The 25095-nt window shown below is 38.2% G+C and overlaps 1 protein-coding gene across 15 annotated transcripts in view; it reads right to left on the bottom strand.

Moving 5' to 3' along the window:
- slmapa (sarcolemma associated protein a) overlaps nt 1-25095 on the bottom strand; it is a 75922-nt gene that overhangs the window by 39931 nt on the left and 10896 nt on the right. For 14 of the 15 annotated variants that reach the window (XM_023281092.3, XM_023281090.3, XM_035953244.2 and 11 more), the window contains exons 2-3: nt 10357-10504; nt 8483-8555 (exon numbers count right to left, since the gene is read on the bottom strand). In XM_023281092.3, the coding sequence (XP_023136860.2) occupies nt 8483-8555; nt 10357-10504 (221 nt within the window). Of the gene's footprint in view, nt 1-3673; nt 3854-8482; nt 8556-10356; nt 10505-25095 lie in introns of those variants that run through there. The other variant, XM_023281093.3, reaches the window with a different exon arrangement.

The following is a 25095-nucleotide window of genomic DNA, read 5'->3' on the forward strand; positions in this document are numbered from 1 at the left end:
TAGAAAATGTTTCATACCATCAGCAATCAGACTATTTAATTCTAAAGTAAACAGATGAGACCCCAGACAATTGAATTTCCCTTCGGGGATAAATAAAGTTACTGTATTGTATTGACAATGCTGTTGATGTTTTAGTGTTTATTGTTCAGTTCCAGATTTACCTAATGTCAGTGAACGTGCCATGTTTAGTTAGCTCACCTCTGATTGGCTGAGAGTCAGCAGTAGAGAGAGCTGGGAACGGTGGCTAATTCTGGAGCTAAGTTATGGGGTTTTTCTAGTTATTCTGGCGTTGGCTACGGTCCATAGTAGTCTGTATGAAGGTTCAATAAACCAGCAGAGAACCATTTAAAGTCTCACTCATTCATCACAGAGGGTCACTACAATATGTTGACCTGTTTTTACAACTGGACCCATGTTGGTCGGTCTTTCTTCCTGTTCCCAGCATTTTATTCTATCTAATTTCACTTCCATGGAGACGGCTTTCCTTTTCTTCCAAGCATCAGAAGAGTCTGACTTATACTGGGAGCCATAATGAAGGACAAAAAGTTAGTGAATGTAACACAATCCAAGGTGGCGTACAACCGGAGAATGGAAACAAAGCCGTCTTATAGCGTCTGTGACGACGTATTCATCCACTCTGCTTGCCAACTAGTTCCACATAACCAGTTCTGACATAACGACGAAACGCCGCAGGTCAATGACGTCATAAACCAAGGATCGTCTGTATACACCTATGCCCCAAAAACGGGGTTCCACCAGTGGTTTCCCGGTGAGACAGAGTACTCTCATATACTGTATATATTAAGCAACAGTAATCCTTATTAATGAAGATGACAGGTTCTCTGCTGCCGCCTTGTGTTAATATATAGTGTTAATATACAACAAATATTTGTTATCAGTCTGTCATGGTTACCAGTATAGCTACTGGCCCTGGGGGGGAAAAAGTCCATTCCCAAAAAAACTGTTTCAGTTTGTGAGAAAAACAACTAAAAACAATGAGGCCTGTAGAGATGAAGAAATTGTCAGACTTCAGAATGTGGTGGAAAGTAAAGTGCAGTTAAAGCTCCACAGCAGGTGTTTGAAGCAGATCTGTCAGTATCATGATCAACACTCAGTCACTGACTGTAGAGACCAGACCAGCACTGCTCCAAATCAACACATTTTTAAAAAGATGGACCAAAGGGCATAGCATGAGATCTAACTGAGTGTCTGGCATGCAGTCCAGCAGACACTGATGATGGAAAACACTGGCAGTAGTTTCCATCACACTCAGATATTTCTGCTGTTGGTTTTACAGTGACACCACAGTTCAGCCCTGTCCTGGAGGACATATGAAGCTGCTCTGTAGAACATTTTAATCTGTCCTGCATGTGGCTCTACATTCTTATCAGGCACTAACTGAAAATGTCTGTAGACTACAGAAGCATTACCATCAAACATGTTGCCAAATTCCCTCTGTCCTTCGCTTGTTCTTTTATGTAAGGTTAGTTTTACTAAATCTAAATGACCCACTTTACATATTCTTTTTTAAAGAAAATAGCTGTTTTTTAAATTAAAGAAAATGATTTTTTTGAGAAACAATCACATTTCTGAAATAAGATTTCACAAAACTGAAACATTGAGGGATCCACTGATTAGTCAATTACCAGCAAGGTAAGTCAACAGTTTTTAAAAGAGAGTTCCACTGTATTTTAACCTGATGTTTCCACCATTAATGTGGCTATTATGGCTTTAAGTGTCAAGCTAACCAGCACTCTTCAGCTCAATTTGCATGAGCTCCCTGCAGCTTTTCAAAGTAAACTTTTCCTTTTCAACCAATCATTTCTGTTATAACCAAAGAAAATTAGCTGACTGGTATGGACATTTTGCTAACTGCATTAGCTGAGCAATGAGTCCAGTCGCTCTTGGTCTTTTCTGTCACTTGATTTTGGGAAGGTGAAACACCATTTCCAGGATGCAGAAACCACAGGATCATGACTGGTGGTTCCATAGCTGGGATTCACCGTACATGGAGATTTTTTAAGTCTGTCATCAGGTCCCACTCTTTGCAGCAACAACTTTCCTCTTCAATCAGGAGTAGAGCAATGAGTGCAGGAACACCACCAGTTTACAGAGGTAAGCTGTCTTCAAAATATCCTCTTGTCTTTCAAGTCAACCTCAGACATGTGAACAAACCAGTGTGCACTGATCGAGCTGCAGGTGATTCAGTGAAAGCATCCAAAATGCAAATTTTCCCTTTCAGGCAGCTGATGTCTGTATCTAACTGTCCTGAGGATAAAAAAATGCTTAAATGAACTTTCTTTGAAAAGCTGCATGTTATTTGTTCCAAGCTGCACTCAGTTTCCCCAAATCTCTACAAAGTAGGCAAAGCATGAAAAAAAATTCCAAGAGTTAGCATTAGATTCAGAACCACAAGACACATTAATGGTAAGTAGACCCGGCTGAAACATAGCATCTCTGAAATTCTAATTGTTTATCAAGGAAAATGTAAGGAAATGGTGATTTTCTCTGTTTTATATGACCGTAAACTAAATAATCTTAAGGTTTTGTAATGTGAGATGGACAAATGTTGGCTGAATCAATTAACCTAAAACTCGGTGAGATGGAGAGGCACACACACAAAACTAAATCGCAACTAAGAAGCCATGTTTAACAGTCACATGACAAAAATTAGCGATTTTTTGGCTGAACTGGGTTGAACTGCAGGCTGTGTTTACACAGAGCACAAAGGAGTCTTGTAATGAAATAAATTAGAGAGACCAGACAGAAGAGGAAAATAAAACATACTTGATCGATAAAAAATACACCATGGCATAACAGTGGTATATAAGGGAGCAGGCTGATACATTCTGCATGGTGAAATACCTCTGGAGATAATGTGTAAAACGCCTAGCTTGTAGAGTAAATATGTAAATCTATAACATAGGAGCCACCATTTCTGGGCAGTCATCATGGTAAAATATCTATATTATGTCCAATTACCTCTTTCTAGTATTGGTAACACCTGTTGAAGTTGAATCAATGATTTTTAACATTTTGGTGAAATAAATGAATGCATTTTAAGACTTTTGTTGTTTCCTCTGTGTCATACTGCACAAAAGACATTTCTGATTTGCCTCTACTTTTAGTCACGGCTGTGATGTTCATAGTGGTGCAAGACTTTATACTGCAGTAAAAATGGGCCCACAGTGAATAAAAATAAAGCCCAGAAACTGCTTGCCGTTGAGGGGGTTGATGAAGGACAGACCTGTCCCAGAAAACATCCCCATTTGCTACAGATTTGTGCAGAAGGACAACATGTGCCTGACAGAAATTCAGAAATCACGCATTAAATGGTGGGTTGCCGAATGTGAGGCATTAAAAAAGTGAAGGAACCCTTCCATACAGCTGCCAGCTTTGGTCATTCAGAAACCCAACAGACACCAGAACAAACCACAAATCAACTCTGTGTCCTGAACAAAACACTTTAGCCTTCACTTTACAACAGGATATAGATCACTCAGTGCCACTTGAACAGATACAGCTTTATAGATTTAGATTGTTTGTTTTAACTCCAAGTTTTGCCAGTTTTCAGCTGTAAGGCTCTATGAAACGCCAGCAGCATGACCCAGACAGACAGGGATCATTAGAGCCTAAAAGTTCTGATTGAAAGCGTAAACAGCAGAGACGTTACCTGTAAGGTGTTCTTCCTGAGTGTCAGCCACTGATGTGTCACAGGGCAAGGTTCACCGTTTGGTCTATCTCTGCCTGACTCGGCGGCTCCAGTGAGAACCCTTTCCTTTTACTGCATTTTCTTTTGTGGTTTCAGGGCAAGCAGCTGATTTTTCCACAGCGCAAGTGAAGTCATCCCATAACACATAACAACTTTCTTTCTTTCCTTCCACTCTTTGCTCCTCCTCTCCTAAGAGCCAAACAGCTGATTTTTCTTCCTTTAACTTGTGCAAGCTAGCGTAGCTCCACCCCTGCTCTCTGTGAAGAATCAAACACTCCTCTCTGCTGCAGTTCTATACAACCATTATGGTGTGTGGGAGACTTAAAGCGTCCTGAAAACTAACCTGGCATTCTATGAGGGGCGGCCTTATCATATGTAAGTCCCACCAACTTTCAAAAGAGCAATGGTTCTGAAAACAAAGCACCACATGACCATGAATAAGTGTTTGAAGGAAATATGGGTGGTGATTAACAGACTGATAAGGAAACAAAGGACAGCTACTGTGAGGAACTAAACACCAGGTGTTCTATCAACAGGTTGGACTGCATTATTCCCTGATAAAAGAGAAAGTTTATCGGACAAATTAATTACAAACAACTGTGGTTCCACATTCTACAGATTCACATTTTTACAGCCTCTACACACGACTCTGCACATCGATATTAGAAAGATATCTCACCACGCACAATGTATCTTTCAACAACTTGCTCCTCTGTAAACCTTTTTTGAACCAGGTTACATTTATTTTATGGATCAAGGATGTTGTCTTTCCTGGTCAGTCGTTCTGTGTAAACAGCCTGGAGTTCTGCTGAATAAATCTTTTTGTTCTGTGACTGCAAGAGCAGAGTCAGTCATGACTTTGAATATGCACCAAGTAGCGCAGATTTTTACTGTATTTGTCAAGATCTGCAGAAAGGTTATATTTTTGTCAAATTCTAAAGACTGATTTAGTTAAAATATGACAATTTTAAGGTTAGATTGGGTTGTTTTTCTCAACTGAACCGTAGGTCATACAATCAAGAAGGGTTGAAAAGCTTTAAAAAATCCAACGATTGTTTCGTTTTTTACAGCTTCTAGCTCTATTAATGACGTAATTAACACATTTTTAAATAAAGATAAAAGGCCTGTCAAACCCGCCTGGCGGCTTTGGGTTTTAATTTACAACTTACTATGACATGCCCAAACAACATACCCTGCACTGGATCTGTGCATGTGTCACCACGTGAACAATAATGTGAGAAAATGACTTCAACACAATCACAAAAGCTGAAACTGCTGCTGCTGCACATTTTCAAACATTTTTGGGCACATTCCAAGTCATGATGTGACAGCAGACGTTTCATATTAGATGGAAAACACAATAACAGAGCTTCATTTGACACGCTGGTCTTAGTATTCTGTCACTAATGGAAACGGTGGCAGGGGGCTGCTGGTATTAAAAAGACTACTTTAAGAGCTGAATGCAAAATTAAAAAGGGCAATAATTTTTTCTTTTGCTCCAGATTCACACCTACAGATGTAGCATTGAATGAACTTGTCAATGAACACAGATTTTTGCTCACACCCAGGGGGCAACTTTACAGAACTGTATCTGGCAGACCTCCAGATGGCTCCTGCTAACGCTGGGGAGACAGACATTCTTCAGCTATTAATAAATCTGTGTCATTTAGCTTCACATCACTCTCTTTGCAGCTGCACTTCACGAGAGACAGAGCTGCCTAGACCTAAACACAATAAATTGAGTTATGCTTGATAAAATAATTGTAATTTTCCTGATACCTTTCTTGTTGAAGGAAGTTCTTCTAACATGTGAATCTGAGATCTTACGTGTCATCACTGAAGTGTATGTTTACGATGGTGGAACTTCCTGTGTATTGAAAAATCAAACACTGACAACCACTAACATTTTATTTTAACAACGTTAAATGAACTCACTGAACTTCGAATCCCACCAATACACTTGAATGGCATGCTATCATTAAAAAAGAAGAAAAAAACAACTTAAAATGACATCATTTATGTGAATCCATTAGTGACACGGTTGCAACAAAAATTCTGACTTTTCAGCTGAAATGAAGACTGTGTTCACACAGCGCATACATGGGATGGAATGTACGGATCTTTATGATGGAAACAAAACTAAACTGGAAGTAGTACAGCTGTGCTACCAGTGACAACGCTACTGTGGAATCCTGCTTAATGATCTTCAATCTATCAAAATGGATTTGGACTTGATATGTAGATGTGATTCAAAATTGAGATGTAATAAAATGCTCCTGAAGACCAACTCTGTCCGTGACAAACTTCTGGTGAGATGATGTTAAGTTCTAAAACATCAATTCTTTATTTGTCAATACTGACAGCAAACCACCAGACTCTGTTCCATTCTAAATTCATGCCGGTCAAGATGCTCGTCTGCCATTTCCAGACAGAAAGCTGGACAGCAGGGCAACAGATGGCACTTTCCACCACAGCACCATGACCCGGCATCAGCAATGCACACATTCTGCATTATATGGACACAAAACACACCGGTGGGCTCAGCTCCATGCTGAGTCAGCTGCTGCTCAGCTACATCCACTGTAAAAAATCTAATCAATAAAATCTCCTAAAAACAACTGGGAAAATCTGGTGCCAGAAAAGGTTTGTTAACAAATGCTGGAATACAGTAATGTTAAAAAAAAACTGTCAAAACAAAATAATAAAAAATAGCAGCAAATATCTGTAAAATACTGATATTTTTGAGTGATTTGAATTCATGATCTAATGCAACGTCATTTTATGGTCACGCACAGTAAAAGGACAAATTACTATTTATAAAAATACAGACTTTGAAGTGGACAATATATACGGATTTGGACTGTGTGTGAGTCAACATGCAAATTAATACCTTTTTCTGTCATATTATTAGATACTATCTGTAATAGTAACAGGGAATCTTTCATTTAAATAATTTTTCTTTTGAAAAACAGCAAATGTCCAGATATAATAATAATAAATAATCTTGTTTTTCCTGATCTTAATACATTAAAAATAATGTAATTTTACAGTCAAAGGTAAAGTATCATTTTGGAAAACCTTGATATGGATGGTAGTAACATTTGCTTTGTTGCTGCTTTTTATGATTAACTAGCAAATTTAAACTCTTTTTCTGTGATTTCCCTGGTTATTATCTGTAATTCAACAAAAGATGGCAATCTGTAAAATAACTGCACGTTGTTATAGAAATCAGCTAAAAAAAATTCTTTTTTACAGTGTCACTGATAAATTTGTCATGATAAGATGTTTAATTTCAGTCAGTATTGCTAATTGATGATCATTTTAAAGACCTATTTTTAACAAAACCAGCAGGAAAAAAAGGTTTATTTTGAATTGAATCACCTTATTTTGAATTTAACACATTTTATGTTAACAGAGTGATGGAAATCACACATAAATAAAAAAAGTTTCAACACAAAAATGAAAATGAATGAGGTGAATGGAATGATGATAGCTCGATAAGCATTAACTAAAGAAAGTAAGTAAAACCCTGAAGCATATGGAGGACAACGAGGGGGGACGTGGTGGCACCATAAGGTTCCGTAAGGCTCAGACTGGCTGGCCTGGACCAGGTGGAAACAGATAGAGACTCACAATGGTCTCTGCCTGTACACTGACAAAAGTCTGTCAATCCTTGAAACAGGCTGTGGGTTCATGGTTTAGCTAGAAGTGGTGAGGGACACGGGGTTGAGGGTGTTTTTAGATGGTAAAGTCTGCGGCAGCCTCTACCAGGAGAGGTCTGGAGCCACAGACTAGCATGGCCCTGAAGACCTGCACAGAAGTCACAAGGAGAGCAACGGAGGATGAAGAAGCTCCATCAACACGGTCCAATGGGCTGTTTGTGAGCCGGGAAGGCAGCAGACCAGGCTTTGGTCATGGAACCTAACTTTTTGGTACATGTTTTCAAAGTGGTTTGCATCTCAGTGAAACCATCGAGCAGCTTGTTGAACAACTGCCTTATTGCTGTTGATGAAATGTCTTTTTCTGTATTATAGTTTGTCAACACAACACCATTCATTCTGCAAAACTCTGAATCTAAACATCCAATAACCATTTTAAGATTTTAAATGGTTATCACACAGATCACACACGTCAACACAAACTCACCTAAATCAACAGCTTTCCTCATGAACAATTAGACTGTCATAAACCACATCACTATGCAAGCAGAGCATTTGGATGTGTCTGTGTGCAGATTATGAAAGATAAAATCTCACTTTATTTCACATTATTCCATTGATTCAGAATCTACAGTACTGGACCAGTAGAGAGTAGATCCGAGATTAGGAGGAGCTCAATTATGAAAATGAAGTAAATCCTACTGAAAAGTCCCGTCCTTGAGAACATTTAACAACAAAATTAGAATGCAGAGGTTAGAACTAGGTATGTATTTTAACCATTTGCACATTTTTCATTTTCAGACCCCACATAGCTGAAACTGAGTCATTGGGCAGTTCCTTTTAAAAAATGATCTTGCAACATACTTGATAAATACATCTAAAAAGTTCAAAATACCATTTTAAATACCTATAGTATGTGATAAAATAGTTTCAAGCAAATCAGAGCTGGTGGAGCAAATTTAAGATGGAATGACCTTTCTGTCTAATTATAATGTATTAAACAGAAACAGATAACCAGCTTCCATTTAAGTCCTTTAACCATAGAGGAAGTTTAGTGGCAACTTAAAATTTACAGGTGATTAGTATAAAAGCTTCATAGATCAGTGCTTACTCGCTTCGTCGGCGTGCCTCCATCCCATCAGGTAGGAAGAGTTTGATTGTTGACACGATGCAGCCATGAGTGACTGGAGACACAGACAGAAAACACTGGTTAATGGTTGTGAAGCTGCATCATGTCAGAAGACTGTCAAGGTAAAAGTTCTGCATCATCACCTGCTGCCACCTGTTCACCTCTCAGATCCACAGTGATGCAGGTTAAAGCTCATTAAGACAGAGTTATGGACAGAAATCACAGCTTTTGTGATGTGGGAGGCCTGAACTGCAACGCCCCTGACAAGATAAGCTGTTTTCAAAATTATTCCATGACTGATATGTTCAGTAGAAACATGAGCAGTTAGTGCATAGTTCGATGCCTCAAACTTTTCCTGCTGCGTTTCGTCCTCACAGTTTTATTCAAAGGACACAGCATTTCAATCCCTTCACACCAACAATTAATCTACCCTCTGATTACACAGGACAGCTCAAACAGAGGTTAAGAGAGGACAAAAAAGGGCTTTAGATAACAACATTAATGGTTGTGTATCCTTTCACCTGTTAACAAATTACCTCATTTTAACTCAAAGAACCACTTGGCTAAACATGCTGCAGGTGTTTTTCATGTGATGCATTTCCTTCTACTCGTTTACATTAGTATCCAGTAGGGCTGCCACTAATGACGAATCGATGAATCGCCTGAGCACGATACGTCATCAAAAGCGGAAGTGAGCGCACAATGCAACAGAAATCACCGTCCGAGCGGAGCACGGAACACGGACAGACATCCGCGCTGTATTGTGCATATATTATATATGCACGATACAGCGCGGACATCCGCGTTTTATCGTGCATATACTATATATGTATGATGCAGCGCGCATGTCTGTCCGTGTTCCGTGCTCCACTCGGACGGTGATTTCTGTTGCATTGCACACTCACTTCCGCGTTTGATGACGTATCGTGCTCAGACGATTCATCGATTCGTCATTAGTGGCAGCCCTAGCATCCAGCCTGTCTGCTTGGTTGATATGCTTTCATCTAGACAATCGCTGGTGTTATTTTCATAAATAGAAAAGTGTTACATCAATGGTCTTCCAGGGATTAATCCATTATTTTACATCAGGAGGAACTGACTGCCTGTAAAACTTTGAACCCTAATGGAGACTACCAAGTCTAACTTATTCAGACTTTTCTCAGAGTCAGCTCTAAAATATTGGACTCTGTGTCAAAGCAGTCATTGGAATGGCTGCATTTTGTTCAAACAGATAGCCAGATGTCATCAGTTTGCATATCACAGCTTAACAAGAAACTTTACAGTTCATCTAAAAACAGCAGCTAATTCTTCTGTTCTATTCTTCAATAATTCTTCTGCCTGGAATCACTAGCTGATGCAGTTCTCATGTAAAAATGGGCAGGTACACACTGATCTGTTGTCATCATTGCAGTATAAAATAACCATGCTACAATTTAATTTGCTGAAAATACTAGCTTTGTATGTTTATTTCTAATTTATTTAGGCTCATAAGGCTGAAAGTTCAGAGTGCACTCAATGCACTGTGGCCAGTTTAGCTCATCTAGAAAAGCTTTTTTCTACAGCAGTAGGTATAATCTCAGTCGATGAAGATTTTCTTTGACTAGAGCCTTAAGTTACTGTTCTGCACATCTATATCAACTGTAGTTTTTGATGTGATTGAAGCTTGTTTATTTGAATATATCCTGGTTCCTTTACAGCTGTGGACAAAACAAGCCACTTGAGAACATCATCCTGGGCGTTAAGAAACACTGACCAACATTTGTCACCATTTTCTGATATTCCATAGACCAAACAAGTAACTGACTGAAAGTCGCAGCCCTATTCTACTAGTAATTCTACATTGTATGTGCGTGTACCTTTGCGTGTGTTCTCAGTGACGTCGACGCCAAACTGAATGATGTCGCCGGAGAGGACTTCGCAGGGTGGACTCTCCTCTGAGCCGCGACTCAACCTCTGGCTGTTGATGAACGTCCCGTTGCTGCTTTTAGTGTCCTGCAGGTAGAACTGAAACACACAAACACAACAAGTGAGAATCATTTGAATGATGCGATAAAACAAAAACATAAATAATACAAAAATCACGAGCAGAAAAGTCCAGCTAAAATCTTATGAGAAGGGAGATAAAGCCACAGGATGATGGGAAACATTATCCACCGTCACAATCAGCCAGTGAGACGACATAGTTTCAATAGAATACAGTAAAGTACACTATTACAGCAATAGTAATAGACAGATAGACAACTCAGGAGGCTTCATCTTCTGGCGACAATGAATGTTTGGCCAAATTTAATGACCAAAAGTTGTTAAGATACTGCAGCGTTGACCAAAGAGGTGGATGTTCCACACAGTTGGTTTTTTTAGTTAGTTTTGTTTTGTTGAATCCCTGTCGATATTCATTTATCTGGCACATTTTTTTAAATTTAAAATAAGTGCTCTGCTAACAGAGAGCAGATCTATTAAAGCAAACAAAGACAATGCGGTTGTTCACTAAAGTCCAGCATTTCTGCATCTCATTTGTTGCTATTGTTGTATTTTATCAAATACAAAAAAACTAAGCAAATAACAACAACATGATACTGGCAGTATTTACAAACCATCAATGCTCTCTAAGTATCAGCACCAGCAACTGAAGACCCCATTCACTGTATCCTACCAAAGAACATTTCAACAATTACGATGGTGATTTTGGAGGAAAAAGGCTGCAAGGGATTTTGTGGGGGATTTTAACTCTCAAAAACCCAACATGATTTGTTTCTGCATACTGCTTTGTATCGTTCAGCTGTACTCTACTCATAACTGAGTCCCTACTTTCCCTTCAACAGCAACATTTAAAGCAGAAGGAATCCACGAGGACAAGGCACAAACCAACAGCAAGAATCACATCTACAATCGTTTCATTCATTCATATGATCACATAAGTCGAGCAAAACACACGCAGCCAAACACTGTGTGTGTACAGATAAACACCAAGATTAAAAGCCTGCATTCACACAGAGACCCAGCACACAAATAAAACGCTGATACAAAAAAAAACCACAAGGACACAGTAGATATAAAATTACACTGCATGCGCTCACACACACCCACACACACACTCTCACACAAACACACACACACACACACACAAACACACAGAGAGAAAGCGATCTGATCTGGATGCCTGAGGCCTGTCTGTCTGTCGGTCCAGGATTCATTCATCAGCTCTCCGTCATGACTGAAAGGCTCTGTCCTTCTAGCACAGAGAGACACCGACTGAGCAGGGAGGAGAGGGACTGAAGGAGGAAAAAGCAAAAACAAGAAACAGGCAGAGAGAGAGAGAGAGAGAGAGACGCTGACATCGACTGGTTCACTGTTTATCCGACTGCTAGAAAGAGCTAACGATTCACAGCTCATGATAGCTATAACACACACACAGACATTTACCTCATGTCCCCATGGTAACCTGGAGATAGGGAGGGACAGACCTAACTATAGAGCTTTTCACCCAGCAACAACACACACAGACACACTATGTGTCACATATGGCTCTCACACACTTGCACTACACTGGTGTGTCTCACACACCAACACAGAAAGCATGACATCATCCACCTGAGAGCAACAGACGGAGGGTTAGTCTCAGTCCAGGGAAAGTCATGTGTATGAAGCACTTCACATACTGGCCTCTGTCTGCTTCAGAGCATCACATGTCACACAACCAAGAAGCAATAGAGTCAAATCATCACATTTTTAGAGCAATTTCTGCTTGACCTTCTCTGGTTTGCCTGAATGTTTTATAGCATAAAATATGGACATGTATTAAGGCTTTCGTGAATTTTTAGATTCATCTATCAAACAGTCTCCTGGATAACCTGTTTTGAAGAAATTGCTTGTTGATTCACTTTCAGCATGCTTTTTTGAAACTTGAAACTAAGTGTAAACAACAATGTTGAATCAACTATTAGAAATGTAATATTATAAAGATTAAAAATGTCACTCCTATATTGCAATTTGCCATTGATTCAGAATCATTAATACTGGAAAAGTAGATCAGACAGTCTCTGATCACGGGTGGAAAGTACAAGCTCAGAGCAAACAAACAAAAAACTGACAATGCAGAAGTCAACTGATGATATTCTCTAAGGCATATTGAAGTACATGTTACAAGGGTACAGAATAATGATAATACATAGATATATTATATATACAGTGGGGATCGAAAGTTTGGGCACCCCAAGTATAAATTTGTATTAATGTGCATAAAGAAGCCAAGGAAAGATGGAAAAATCTCCAAAAGGCATCAAATTACAGATGAGACATTCTTATAACGTCAAAAAAAGTTAGACTTTATTTCCATCATTTACACTTTCAAAATAACAGAAGACACAATAATGGCGTCTGCAAAAGTTTGGGCACCCTGCAGCGTTTATAGCATCACCGCCCCCTTTGGAAAGCTGAGACCTGACAGTGTCATGGATTGTTCACAATCATCGTCTGGAAAGACCAGGTGATGTCAATCTCAAAGGTTTTAAATGCCCACCTTACCCCAACAATCAGCACCATGGGTTTTTCTAAGCAGTTGTCTAGAACACTGAAACTGAAAATAGTTGATTCTCACAAAGCAGGAGAAGTCTATAAGAAGATAGCAAAGCGTTTTCAGATGCCAATATCCTCTGTTCAGAATGTAATTAAGAAATGGCAGTTATCAGGAACAGTGGAAGTTAAAGCAAGATCTGGAAGACCAAGAAAAATATCAGACAGAACAGCTCGGAGGATTGTGAGAAAAGCAAGTCAAAACCCACGTTTGACTGTATGATCCCTCCAGAAAGATCTGGCAGACACTGGTGTTGTGGTACACTATTCCACTATAAAGAGATACTTGTACAAATATGGTCTTGATGGAAGAGTCATCAGAAGAAAACCTCTTCTGCATCCTCACCACAAAAATCAGCGTTTGAAGTTTGCAAATGAACATATAGACAAGCCTGATGCATTTTGGAAACAAGTTCTGTGGACCGATGAGGTTAAAATAGAACTTTTTGGCCGCAATGAGCAAAGGTACGTTTGGAGAAGAAAGGGCACAGAATTTAATGAAAAGAACCTCTGTCCAACTGTTAAGCATGGGGGTGGATCAGTCATGCTTTGGGGTTGTATTGCAGCCAGTGGCACAGGGAACATTTCATGAGTAGAAGGAAAAATGGATTCAATAAAATTTCAGCAAATTTTGGATGCTAACTTGATGCCATCTGTGAAAAAGCTGAAGTTAAAGACAGGATGGCTTCTACAAATGGATAATGATCCTAAACACACCTCAAAATGCACGGTGGATTACATCAAACTGAAGGTTTTGCCATGGCCTTCACAATCTCCTGACCTCAACATCATCGAAAATCTATGGATAGACCTTAAAAGAGCAGTGCGTGACAGACAGCCCAGAAATCTCAAAGAACTGGAAGACTTTTGTAAGGAAGAATGGGCCAAGATACCTCAAACAAGAATTGAAAGACTTTTAACTGGCTACAAAAAGTGTTTACAAGCTGTGATACTTGCCAAAGGGGGCAGTACAAGGTATTAACTCTGCAGGGTGCCCAAACATTTGCAGACGCCATTATTGTGTTTTCTGTTATTTTGAAAGTGTAAATGATGGAAATAAAATCTAACTTTTTTTGACATGTTATAAGAATGTCTTATCTGTAATTTGATGCCTTTTGGAGATTTTTCCATCTTTCCTTGGCTTCTTTGTGCACATTAACACAAGTTTTTACCTGGGGTGCCCAAACTTTCGATCCCCACTGTAAACTTGTTCACAATAAAGAAAAAGTTATTGGCATTAAACTTTCACAACTGATTAGGCATGTAGGACAAGGTGTACCACTAAAACCAAAGTATTGCTAGATAACCTAACATGTTGAAAACAGGCCAATGCGCTTTTTGATTTCTTTTTAAATGTTGACTGCTGGTGAACCTGGAATCTGACTGAGCCTTGTTTCAGTCACTATTTCTTACCCATTTCGTTGTCTGATAACAGAAACAGAGAAATATGTGAATGAAACAGCTTTTTAGGGAATTCATCTGTAATAAAATACAGTATATGTGAGCACAGGGAGCAGAAGAGAAGCCAACTTGGGTCTTTAGAAACCTTTACACTGCACAGAGTTGGACTTAGTGATGCTGACACATTTTCAGCATCAACACTGTCAATTATGGCGCAGCAGCTCCACAGAGAAAACACATGCACTGACACTGAACTCAGCAAATGTTTATGCAAAAAACAACTGTGTTGACATCAGAATGATCTGAAAAATGTTAAAAGAATAAAATGGTTCCAAAAGCTGAGACTGACTGGTAAACTGTAGAAATACTAGCTGGTAAGACCTTCAGGTAAAGGTTTACTAATCTGATGAACAGGGCAACTCATCACAGGTACAGAAACTGCTCGGTCAATACTTCATTTCCCAAATTTAAAATCAGACAACAGGTACAAGCCTCTTTTCTTTTCACCGGGTCTTTAAATCCTTCTCCTGGCATCGATCAAACCCCTAAAAACTAACTGTCAAAACAAGTCATTCCATTAAGTTTGTCCAAATATTTCATAGATGAAATGAGGTGGTCTTCAGTACACTGCAGCTTCAAGGTGGAAATGCTTGAAAGCTTGTTTAGCTCATGATGTCAGCATATATAGTAGGGCTGGACCCGAATATCCGAATATTCGGTCATGATGGCGGCATCCGAATATTCATCTTCAGATCCGAATATTCAGATCCCCCAAATTTTGCTACATGTCTATCAGCAGTCAGTTATTTTCTCTCCATGCAGTTATGAGAACCAATAATTCTGAATAGTAAGCAGATGCAAAAATTCATAAAACATGACAGGACTTGTTTTTCTATGGTACCAAAAGTCCTGTCGATGTCATATGTACCAGAGACATGGGACAACAGCGACGTGTGCACTAGTTGCAGCAAGTGCAACAGGTCAGACGAAGAACAACCACCAGTTGGTGTGTGGAGATATTCAGTGTCTTAGCTGATGATCAGGGACAAATTACAGACAACACAAGTCCAGAACGCAAACTGTCACATTTTGAATGAAAGGAGAATATGTCCAGAACTAATCTATGCAGCTCAAAGACAGACATCCACATCTGCACCGAGATTTTAAGCTAAGAAAGTTTCAGTTGTCACTTTATACAAGTGCCTCAGACCAAGAAGATCCCCGGTCTGGTCCTGGGATCTTCCTGCATGGAGTTTCCACGTTCTCCCTGTACATGTGTGGGTTTTCTCCAGGTTCTCCAGCTTCCTCCCACAGTCCACAAACATGCTGAGGTTAACTGGTGATTCTAAATTGTTCGTAGGTGTGAACGTGAGTTGTTTGTCTCTATGTGTAGCCCTGTGATAGACTGTTACCTGTCCAGGTGTCGCCTGCCTTCACCCTCAGTCAGCTGGGATAGACTCCAGGCCCCCGTGACCCTAATGAGGATGGATTGACTTTATACATATGTTTGCAATTTTTAGTTCACTAAAATGTAAACATTATTGTCTGTAAACTGTGAAGGCTGCATCTGTTGCTGCAGTGGTCCTCATCCACTGTTAACAGAGGCTATCGTTAGCGATCGCTGTTTAGGCTAACGTGAGCTAGGTGCTGCTTACAGGCTAACATCATCACAGTTTAGTCTGTTCTGTGTTAGCACAGCATGTGAGCAGCAACACAATAAGGTAACTGCTCATTTTCAAACATATCTGATAGCATGATTTTTCTAATAAATCGTCTATCAAGAATGAATGGAATTCACTGGTATCATGACATCCATAGTCTGCAGTAAACCCAGCCAACTATGAGGCACCATTTACATGGACAATCCTTCCATTTAATTATCCTGAAGACATTTTCCATGATGACTAATAAGTGGCTAACCGCTAACTCTGATAAATGTGCGAAAACATGACATATTAATTGGTTAACAGGTCACTCCAGGGGTTTGTAACTGAGTTTACAGAATGCTTTTTAACCTTCTGAACTTCATGAAAGGCATGTGGTCTTTACAAATGTGCTAAAATTACAGCATTTATTAGAGCCAAAAATCATGAAAACACATAGAACCATCGGATACTGAACTACTTATCTGTGGCGTCCTGTTTGGACAGAGCAGAGAGAAGACAAGTACAGAAGCAAATATAAAAATTAAAGTAGTAAAATATCTATAGTATCTAGAGTTTTCATTTTACAGCCAATAGAAAATTTTGTATGAGTCGATTCCAGATTTTTCAAACAATAAAAGAGATTCAATTTTTTGTATTCTTTGGCATTACAGATTTATTATACTGTACAGAAGAGATTTTTTTGACTTGCCATGGATGCACTGTTTCCATAGAGGTGCAGAACTTTATATTGTAGTGAATAATAAGCCCACAGTCAGTAAAAATGTGACAGGAGCAGCAAATGGGTTAAATACTGAGTTTAGGACTGCTGGTCTAACAGTTTATCAGATCTCACCTTCTGAACTAAAGACACAACAAAGGAAATCACAGAGACGCCACAGAGTTTTAGTCTGGTCTGTGTTTTGAAGATCTCTAGGCTCAGTTACTTCGTTTTAGAACTGACAGTTAAAAAAAACCATCCTTTCATGTTTTTATTGATCTATTTGGTTCTGTCTATCACTTCTGCTTCCCTTCCTGTCTCTATTGTGATATCTGCAGGTTTCTGTTTTTCTCTTCATCCCACTGTTTCTCTGCTTCATAATCATTCTTCAACCAGCACAAGGTTAATGCCATCTGGACAGCCATTTGTTTTCTATTCATTTGAAGATCATAGGAATAATAACATTAATTTACATCATTGTCATGCTCACTGTAAACTATGAAGACCAACAAATAAAACATCTTAAAAGGAATCAAGGATATACAGTTAGTTTTTCAAACCTGTACGACCTCTTTCTAAACCGAGTTTCACCACCAGCATCCATTCCTGCTGGACTTCCCACCCACTAGCAGAACATTTCTCGGGGAAACATGACCTCCCTTTATCCCACTACGTCTCCTCCCTCTCTCCCCTCCCTCATTTTGTCAGTTAAAATAATGCCATGCAATTGTGCTTGGATCGTAACTTGGTCTCATCCTCTAAAACTGTGCAAAGCATCAGCTGGCAGCCAACCGGCACAATAAGCACTTAACCAGTCAGAAGGTCACCACATGACACCAGTTTGGCTGGACAAGAACACAGGCTTTCTACATGCAGAATGAAATGATATAAATAAATTACCTCTTAGTTTTTTATTTTAAAAAAATCTATAAAAGGCAAAAAGAGGATAAACGTGATGTGAAATGTGTACCAGGCTGATAAAACAATGTACTGATGCTGTGTTTTTGATTTAGCAGTAATATGGTGGAATTATGTGAGCAATACATACAGAATTCAGCGACAGATTGTGTAAAATATTATTCATATTAATAGTACGCCAAGTATTTTAACCACACTACATTGGGTTAGAGTTGCATGGGCAGTAAAAATAGAGTTTTAAGCTATTTAAATCCTAACTGTAGACTCTTGCTTCCAATTACACATTAGGAACTAAATTTTGTACACGCTGACAAAATCAGCCACAAGAAGTGCCAATGAAATCCCTACCTTTGACAAAGAGCAATTCATTTCTTTAAAAGAGTTTGACGTGGTATTTCCACATCAGTTAAAGCACATGCAGATATTTGTCCCGTCAATGCTGACCTGCTGGGAAGTCCTACAAAGTCAGCAGCAGCTCGGCAGCTCTTGAGTGGATACAGATGATTTTCCTTCCTTAGGAAGGATGATAAAATACTTTTACAAAAAGCAGGATCAGAAATCTGCCACTCTCAGAATGCTGGGCCAGTCAGAACAGATTTCTCCCTTGGAGAGGTTTGATAAACATGTTCCTTAACTCCTGCAACAAGCAAAGTAGCTCCACCAGACACAAAAACACAATGTATGAGAAATGCACCAGTATGTATCAACCACTGTGTGGAATAATGCAAAAAAATCACTGTCCCTATAATAAGAGTGCAGGTAAACTTTGTTTTTGTTTAATTCTACTTTTACATTCAGTGTTAACTGCAGGCACATTGCTTGATTATATTTTTTTATACATGCACATTTTGGACAAATGTGATGGATATACTTTTTGTTTGCTTTATGGTAAGACGGAGCTCCAGACTGCGGCTTTTTACGACTATTTCAAAAGACAGCGCTGCTAAATAAGAAGGTGTGAGCTACAAATATGGTCCCCATTTTTTAATGTCATGACTGTCAAACACTGTAAGGGAGGAAGAGTTCTGTGTGGGATGTCATCTACTCGGGTCCAGGCCGTAAGTACTGTCACTGTTGCACTGCACTTTGGTGACAAAAAAATGAACTATCAATTCATTTTCTAAATAAAAGACCATTCATACACTCTGATGAGGACAGTTCAGACAAACAATCATTTGACAGAAGTGACAGAGAAGTATCTTATGTGCTGCTGTCAGTGTAGCCCAACATTTGAGGGGAAAACTAAGTTTGCCAACACGATCGCAGACTTTAAATCTCAAACTCTAAGAAAGCACAAAGTGGGGACAGACACACTGATAGAACTGCAGCACCCCAAAATTGTGATTATTTGTTTCTTAAAGCATGAATTCGCTGTGCAGCAAATGAATATTTCTGCAAAATGGATGTTTATTACCGAGTTAAAATGGAAAAAGACTTCATGTGTTGCATTGTGTTGATTAAAGTGGTGCTTTTAGGGATTGCACTGGTGCTGACAAAATTTACAGTTTGCAGCACCTGCTGTAATAGTAGAAAAAGCTTGTCTGGAGGCCTGTAAAATATGTTTGCACTGTAGGTTTACTTTGACACAATATTATAAATAGTAAGTAGTACACAACCACTCTAACAAAAAAGGATGTTAAACATAAAGGATAGCAGACACATTAAACAAGAAACTGCAAAGCAACTATTGATGTGGTCCAGCAATAATAAAAGGTAATGTAGTGTAATGTCAACGCAGTATGTTACTGTACCGATCAATGGGCACCCACATCATCAGTCAGAGCCCCGAGGTCAAGAAAAATGTAAAATGCTGATCAAAGGTGAAACTCTGTTAATAATTAGTGACAGTAGAGGTCTGCAGAGGCTCTTTATAGGGCCGGATGTCAAACGACTGGTCACACCACAGGACTGGAAATGAGGCATGGCATTTTCCCATAATTTATTAAAGAAATCATCTGTTAGGCCAAAGGAAGCGAGTCATGATTGGTGTTATATTTACACTATTGTTGAGAGGGACAGCAAAATGGCAATAAATGATCTCTTTCCATACATGGAACTCATCACTATACCAGGTTTCTCTGCTTAAATCAGTTTTAGCTTTCACACACACACGTGTCCTGAACAAGTTGAGATGTTTGTGTTTTTTCTGAAATCTAACTCGGTTCCAATATTTACTCAATACTAATTAATGTCAGTGTGTATCTGGTACACTGAGCTGTAATGCACTTAATGTGACATACCTACTTTTTTATGTGCTACTTAATCCAAATTCTGAAGGTCCTGTTTCAAAACCATTAACTTTATAAGCCCTTAATTACTGATATGATATGAATTAAAGATTAACTAGGAGGATCTAAAGCCTGGAACTGATGAGCTTGTACAGTGGTGTGACAGCACCTTACCAAGGATCTCTGGCATGTCTGGACACCACTTACTGCTAGTGTAAATGTGAAGTGCAGTCATGTTATTCAGACTTAACATTCATTGGCTGCAGCTGAAATGAGCTGCTACCTGCAACATCTGGAGATTTTAGCAAGTGATGCTAAAATGTGAAGCTTCTGTCTGAATGTTTAAAGCACCATTCTCCACTAACAGTAATTAGTGACAGAGTCAAGGCCAAGTCATTTTTCACATCCTGCAACGCTCTGTAACAGTACAGAAAGGTTTGGAACTTAATCAGCTTTATCTGAGCTAATAGTGATCTGATAACAAGTGAACAGTATAATGCTCAACATTTTTCAATTATTATTATTTTTTTAACAATTTAATGTTATTTTACAGATTTTCCCAGTACTGTTGAATTACAGATAACTAGTAAAATCTGAGAAAAAAGCATCAATTTAAATGTTAACTACAAAAAAATAGGCCAAAACTGTAAATAACGTAGATGTGATACATCAGTCCTGTTAGTTTCTTTTACTATGCTTGACTGTAAAATCATTTCACACTGTATTTAAATTAGACAGAAATCTTCATTTTGAAGATAATTTCCATTATTTGAAACAAAAAATACGTATATTAAGAGAATTTCTAGTAAATCTTAGTAATGTCCACAACAAAAATGTTTATTTATGAATGGTAATTTGTTTATTTACAACATTTGACAGTGAAACTACACAATTTGTCACTGTATTCAAATTAGCCATAATGTTTTTATATATATATATATATATATATATATATATATATATATATATATATATATATATATATATATATATATATATATATATATATATATATATATATATAAAAATAATTTTATTTTATTTTTTTTAAACTGATTTATGCATATTAAGGACTGAAAAATGGTAAATTACTTCACAGTTTTACATTTTTCTCTACTTTATTGACTGTTAAACAAAATCTAAAACTGCCAACCTGTCAACATCAAAAATCGACATTTTTAGTACAAGTAATTTGTTTTTACAATGTGTGACTGCAAAATCACATCATTTTGCTATATCTAAATCAGCTTCTAAAAAAAATACCATTATTTTACACAGATTTATCACCATTTTCACAGGTTTTGAATGTTGCAGTATTCCACTTTTTAAATTCTTCGTACTGTATTTCTTCTTCCACTCTTGCTACCAAATTTTCCCGACCTTTTGTTTTGTTAAAAAAAAAAAAGGCATTTATTAATTAATTATTTTATTTATTTTTACAGTGCATTTAAACTTGCATTGACTCAGGGTCAGCTCTGGACATATCTTGTTCAAACCTTAGGGAACTGTTGTGAATAACGGTCATGTAATATTTGGGAGCGTCCAACACTAGGAGATCTGTGGGTGTTTTTCAGACATGATGCTGACATGCTCAACTGGTGGAGATCTTCTAGGTTACAGTGTGTGAAAGAGGCAGGAGAGTTTGTTGGTTTTGCTGCGTGTCGATGCAGAGAGCCAGCTGCCTGAAGCCTGGACTCCTACCACCATTTCCAAAAGAGGCTGTTTGCTGCTACTGGCAAACAGAAAGAGTGTTTAATCAGGGAGCTGATTCCTGCAGCAGTGGTTGTGCATTTCCTTGAAAGGTGAGAGTTGCTGCATGGTGTGTTTCCACTAAAGATTTCAGTAACTATTATCTGGTCGCAACAGAAGCCAATGAAAGAGACTTTCAGACTTTGTGCTTTGCAGTTATGTGGCTTACCCAACCAATTAAGTTGTAGTTTACATCCATGTCTCCTCAGACACTTACAATACATACAGTATGACAATAGACAATCCTTTAAATATGGATGCTGCTAAAACATGGCTGCTTCACACAAACACACCCCTTCAAAACGGCGACAGAAGATCTGAAGAGTCACCACAGTCTGAATCAGTGTCACCAATTCAGTATCTCACTACAGGTGAAATATGGCCACAGTCTGCCCTCCTGTTACTGAGCTACAGAGCTGAAGAATGGCCAGAGAGGACACTGAAATGTGACAGTAAAGCAGACTTTTGACCTTTTGGATATAAATGCCATCATTTTATCCTATTAGACATTTATGTAAAATTTGACCACAATAAGTGAATGAGTTGATGAGAATTTCTTCAGATTTGGTACAAACATCCACTTGGTAGATCTTTGTGCCAAATCTGAAGAAATTCTGTGGAGCATTCCTGAGATATTGCTTACATGAGAATGGCAGGAAAAGCCCCAAAACAGCCCAGACAGTGGCATTACACCACTGATTTTACTGTCCACTATGTAACTGTTAGAGGCAAAATTAGCAGACAAATCTATTAGTCAAAGCACAGAAAAATAAAGTAGTCAACAATTTTAATAATGAATTAATTATTTAAGCCACCAATAAACAAATTAAAAAACACAAAGGCTTTCATGTTCTACCCTCTCAAATGTGAGGATTAGCTTTCTCTGTTTTTTTAAACTGTTGAATAGGCAAATAAGACAAAACCTCACATTGTTAAAAGGACTGATAGGTACTACTTTGAACATAATAAATAAATCCCATGTCCATTAAGGACTGCTTTTTCTTTGGCTCATTAACAGCCAATCATATCCCAGTGGGTTTCATGCAGGCATCAGGAGTCTGTAGTCACCTTCTACTTAAAAAGTTTGAGTATCTTTTTATGTATTTATATTATTTATTTATTGCATAGCATTCATGTTCTCATCAATATCAGATCACTTCAAAGTTTACTTCATTTGCTTTCTTTATGAGCCTCAGGGTCAGATCACTTTCATCTTTATTTATGGCCTCAGATAGATTCGTCGATGAGTGCAAATTTAATTATGTCTGCTTTTCATTGTTGTGGTTAGGCCACATTGGAATTATTATCTGTGTGCCTCTGTGTGATAAAATGGCAAATATGGTTCTATTCAGGTCGTTAAAGTTTCGGTAAACCTTTGTTCTGTTGGAACTGATTAAAAATAAGTAATTAAAAATGATCAATAAATATAGACTTTTTTTTCAGTTTCATCACAGAGCCCTACTAAACTATACACTATATTCATTAAATAGTCCCTTGGGTAATGCTTGGAGACATCTGTTTCACTTAGAATAACAAACTGATTATATCTCCATTTATCAGTAAAAGTCTTGATTCCAAACAAATCATTTCATCACTTCATACGAGCTTCTGTCATGTACGGTTAAATTACCAAGAACATAACTTTAACAGGAGACTTATAGCATCATGTGTTCTGGTCATGACGTCTAAAGAATCATCTCATTAAGGCGATCAGTGTCAACACCACCATCCTTCCTGTGTGAGGAAGTTACATCATCAGATACTAAGTACAGCCAACTAGTCCGCCTGTTGAACTGAGTTAATTCTAGTCGACACGAACAACTACAAAGTTTGCTCCCGGCTTTTTGAGGGTAATTTTTCTACCAACGTTCAATAATGTCCAGCTGTAGTTGGTTGTTATTTTCTGAGGTTCCTGTGATACTTTCACTGATTTAGCAGCCACTGTATTAAGTACAATAGAGTGATGTAAAAGACTTACAAATAGTAAATGGGGTTTCACATCCCTAGATAGCAAAAAGACATTCCTTCTGACATCTTACATCATGTATGAACACGTTATGTAGCCCGCCTCAAGCTCAGAACGTTTAAATATCAGGTTCAGGACAGTAAAAGCTGGTGCCAAGTCAAGATGTATTCCATCACGACAACAATATTCCAAAGACTGAGAGTCTCTGCAAACCAAATGAACAGATTATGTATTCCAAAACATTATACAGGTTTAAAAAATAGAGAAGGTTTAACTATTGATATCTTATCAACCTCAAAAACCCACCGTAAGACTTGCTTTAAATCGATTTCTTTTGGTCATCCATATTGTAGGGCTGTTGCCAACCAAAAAAGTAAGTTTAATTCATAAACTGGTCGCAGGGGGAAAAGAAAATCTGAATGTTATCTCATGATGAACTAAATTAGCCTGAGAGAACTTTACCCGCTATCATTCTTAGCATAAATGACTTCAGCATATTAAATCATTTTTCATGATTAGCTTATATTAAATGATAACGGACTCAGACCAGCATGCACCTGCCCATATTCACATGATTTCTGAAAAAGCAACTGTATCAGCCATCATTCCCAGCACAAGAACTACTGAGGCATATAACACCCACAAGTTAGCCAGCTGTTTATAGATGATCTGACATGTTGGTTGTTGAACTGCTGTTTGCAAAGTTTACTCCTGACTTTCATTAGTTTGACTAAAATGCAACCACACCAATGACTTCATTGGCATGGTGTCAGTTAGTTTAGAGCCAACTATGAGTAAATATTTAGTAAACATTAAATAAGTTACACCTAAAGGTTGGATCTGTTCAAAGTTGGAAAAACATCAGTGTTTTGACAGGCAGTCTGTTTCTCTTGAAGCCAAAAATTAATGGATTATTTCAGGAACTGTGTTGATTTAGTGCTTTTCTCTTTAAAGGTAACACCAACACATGTAAAATTGGGTTGAATAAGAGCTTATCAATCAAGCAATTGACCTGGACACAGCCCTTCCATATTTATGGACACTGAACCTCAATGGTCTAAGATAAGTGAATTCCTCCATCTCAAAGGACCATCTGAGCACTGTCACGTCTGACTCTTGACACCCTTACTATCATTAGCTCTGTAGAAACTGATTTATATCTTTCTGTTATCACCACTGAAAGTCACAAATATTGGAAAACTGGACATTTCACTAAAACAAATTTAAAATATGTAAATATACATCTGTAATAGTTTAATAACCAGTAGAAATGTGACTTCTAAAGCTGTATTGTAGTGTCCTGCTGCAGTGTCTGGATGCAGTATTCTTATGACTAAACACGCACAATGCCAAAGCTGAGGCTGCCAGGAGGTATTTTTCTGCCAACAATGTCAAAT

The sequence above is a fragment of the Amphiprion ocellaris genome, chromosome 5 (genome assembly GCF_022539595.1).
Source record: "Amphiprion ocellaris isolate individual 3 ecotype Okinawa chromosome 5, ASM2253959v1, whole genome shotgun sequence".
NCBI lineage: Eukaryota > Metazoa > Chordata > Actinopteri > Pomacentridae > Amphiprion > Amphiprion ocellaris.